The 874-nt window shown below is 38.6% G+C and overlaps 1 protein-coding gene across 2 annotated transcripts in view; it reads right to left on the bottom strand.

Annotated features, from left to right (window-relative positions):
* Positions 1 to 45: 45 nt before the first annotated feature.
* The window catches only part of LOC111461257 (FRIGIDA-like protein 3), a 7,686-nt gene continuing 6,857 nt past the window's right edge, over positions 46 to 874 (bottom strand). For both annotated transcript variants that reach the window (XM_023104789.1, XM_023104788.1), the window contains exon 4: positions 46 to 614. In XM_023104789.1, coding sequence (XP_022960557.1) covers positions 189 to 614 — 426 coding nt within the window. In that variant the 3' untranslated portion in view covers positions 46 to 188. The remainder of the gene's footprint in view (positions 615 to 874) is intronic.

The following is an 874-nucleotide window of genomic DNA, read 5'->3' as shown; positions in this document are numbered from 1 at the left end:
TTTTTTTTTTTTTTTTTTTTTTTTTTTTTTTTTTTTTTTTTTTTTTTTTTTTTGTCCTTTTTTGGTTTTTGGGTAAGTTTCTGAGTCTTACTACCAAACTTCGTTCATACACTGCAACATCCATTCAGGGTTAATGCTCTAAACAGTTAACGAAGGGATCAGTCACATCTTACCATGTTTGATTTGATTCAGTGAAGATAACCAGCAGCTTGGTACTGATAAGCATTTCCGAAGTAGTTTCCATGAGCTGCAGGAGCCATGTTGTACATGGCCGAACCGAAGACGGAGGGGCAATGGTTGTCGTTGGGGGTCGGGTACATGTATGGTCGGTCATATATGTACTGTGGATATCTATCTGTCACTCTACCATAGAAGTTCTTGTCAGCAACGTTGTTGTTATTGGCGAGGGGGACATAACCTACACCATTGGCACGAGGTCGCTTTGGTTGAGGTTTTGTAGCCTCGGTCACCCTTTTCTTGTCAGCCTTGGCTTTCTCGAGCTGGATAACCCGTTTCTGAAGAGGGTCTACAGGGTACTGCTCTTCAAGTTTGTGCTCTTCAATGCATTTGATTACGGACTTGAGAGCGGTCAGCTCTCTGTCACTAACATCGTTCTGGAATTCGTACAAAAAGAATGAAGGAAAAGAAGAAACATCATATAACAGAGAAAGAAACGAAAAAATAGAAGTTTCACAATATTGGTCTGTTTTTTAGTTCTGTAGGTTTTAGGTTATTTTATTCGGTTGGAAGCAATTTTATATGACCATAACAAATAGAAAGATTGTCAACTTCTGCGCCCTAATGTTTCTTAACTCTCTTCTTCTTCTTCTTCTTTCTTTCTCTCTCTCTCTCTCTCTTTTTTTTTTTTTTTGTC

The sequence above is a fragment of the Cucurbita moschata genome, unplaced genomic scaffold, assembly GCF_002738365.1.
Source record: "Cucurbita moschata cultivar Rifu unplaced genomic scaffold, Cmos_1.0 Cmo_Scf00024, whole genome shotgun sequence".
Taxonomy (NCBI): Eukaryota; Viridiplantae; Streptophyta; class Magnoliopsida; order Cucurbitales; family Cucurbitaceae; genus Cucurbita; species Cucurbita moschata.
The sequence above is the reverse complement of the archived record's forward strand: the minus strand, read 5'-3'. Positions and strand labels throughout refer to the sequence as shown.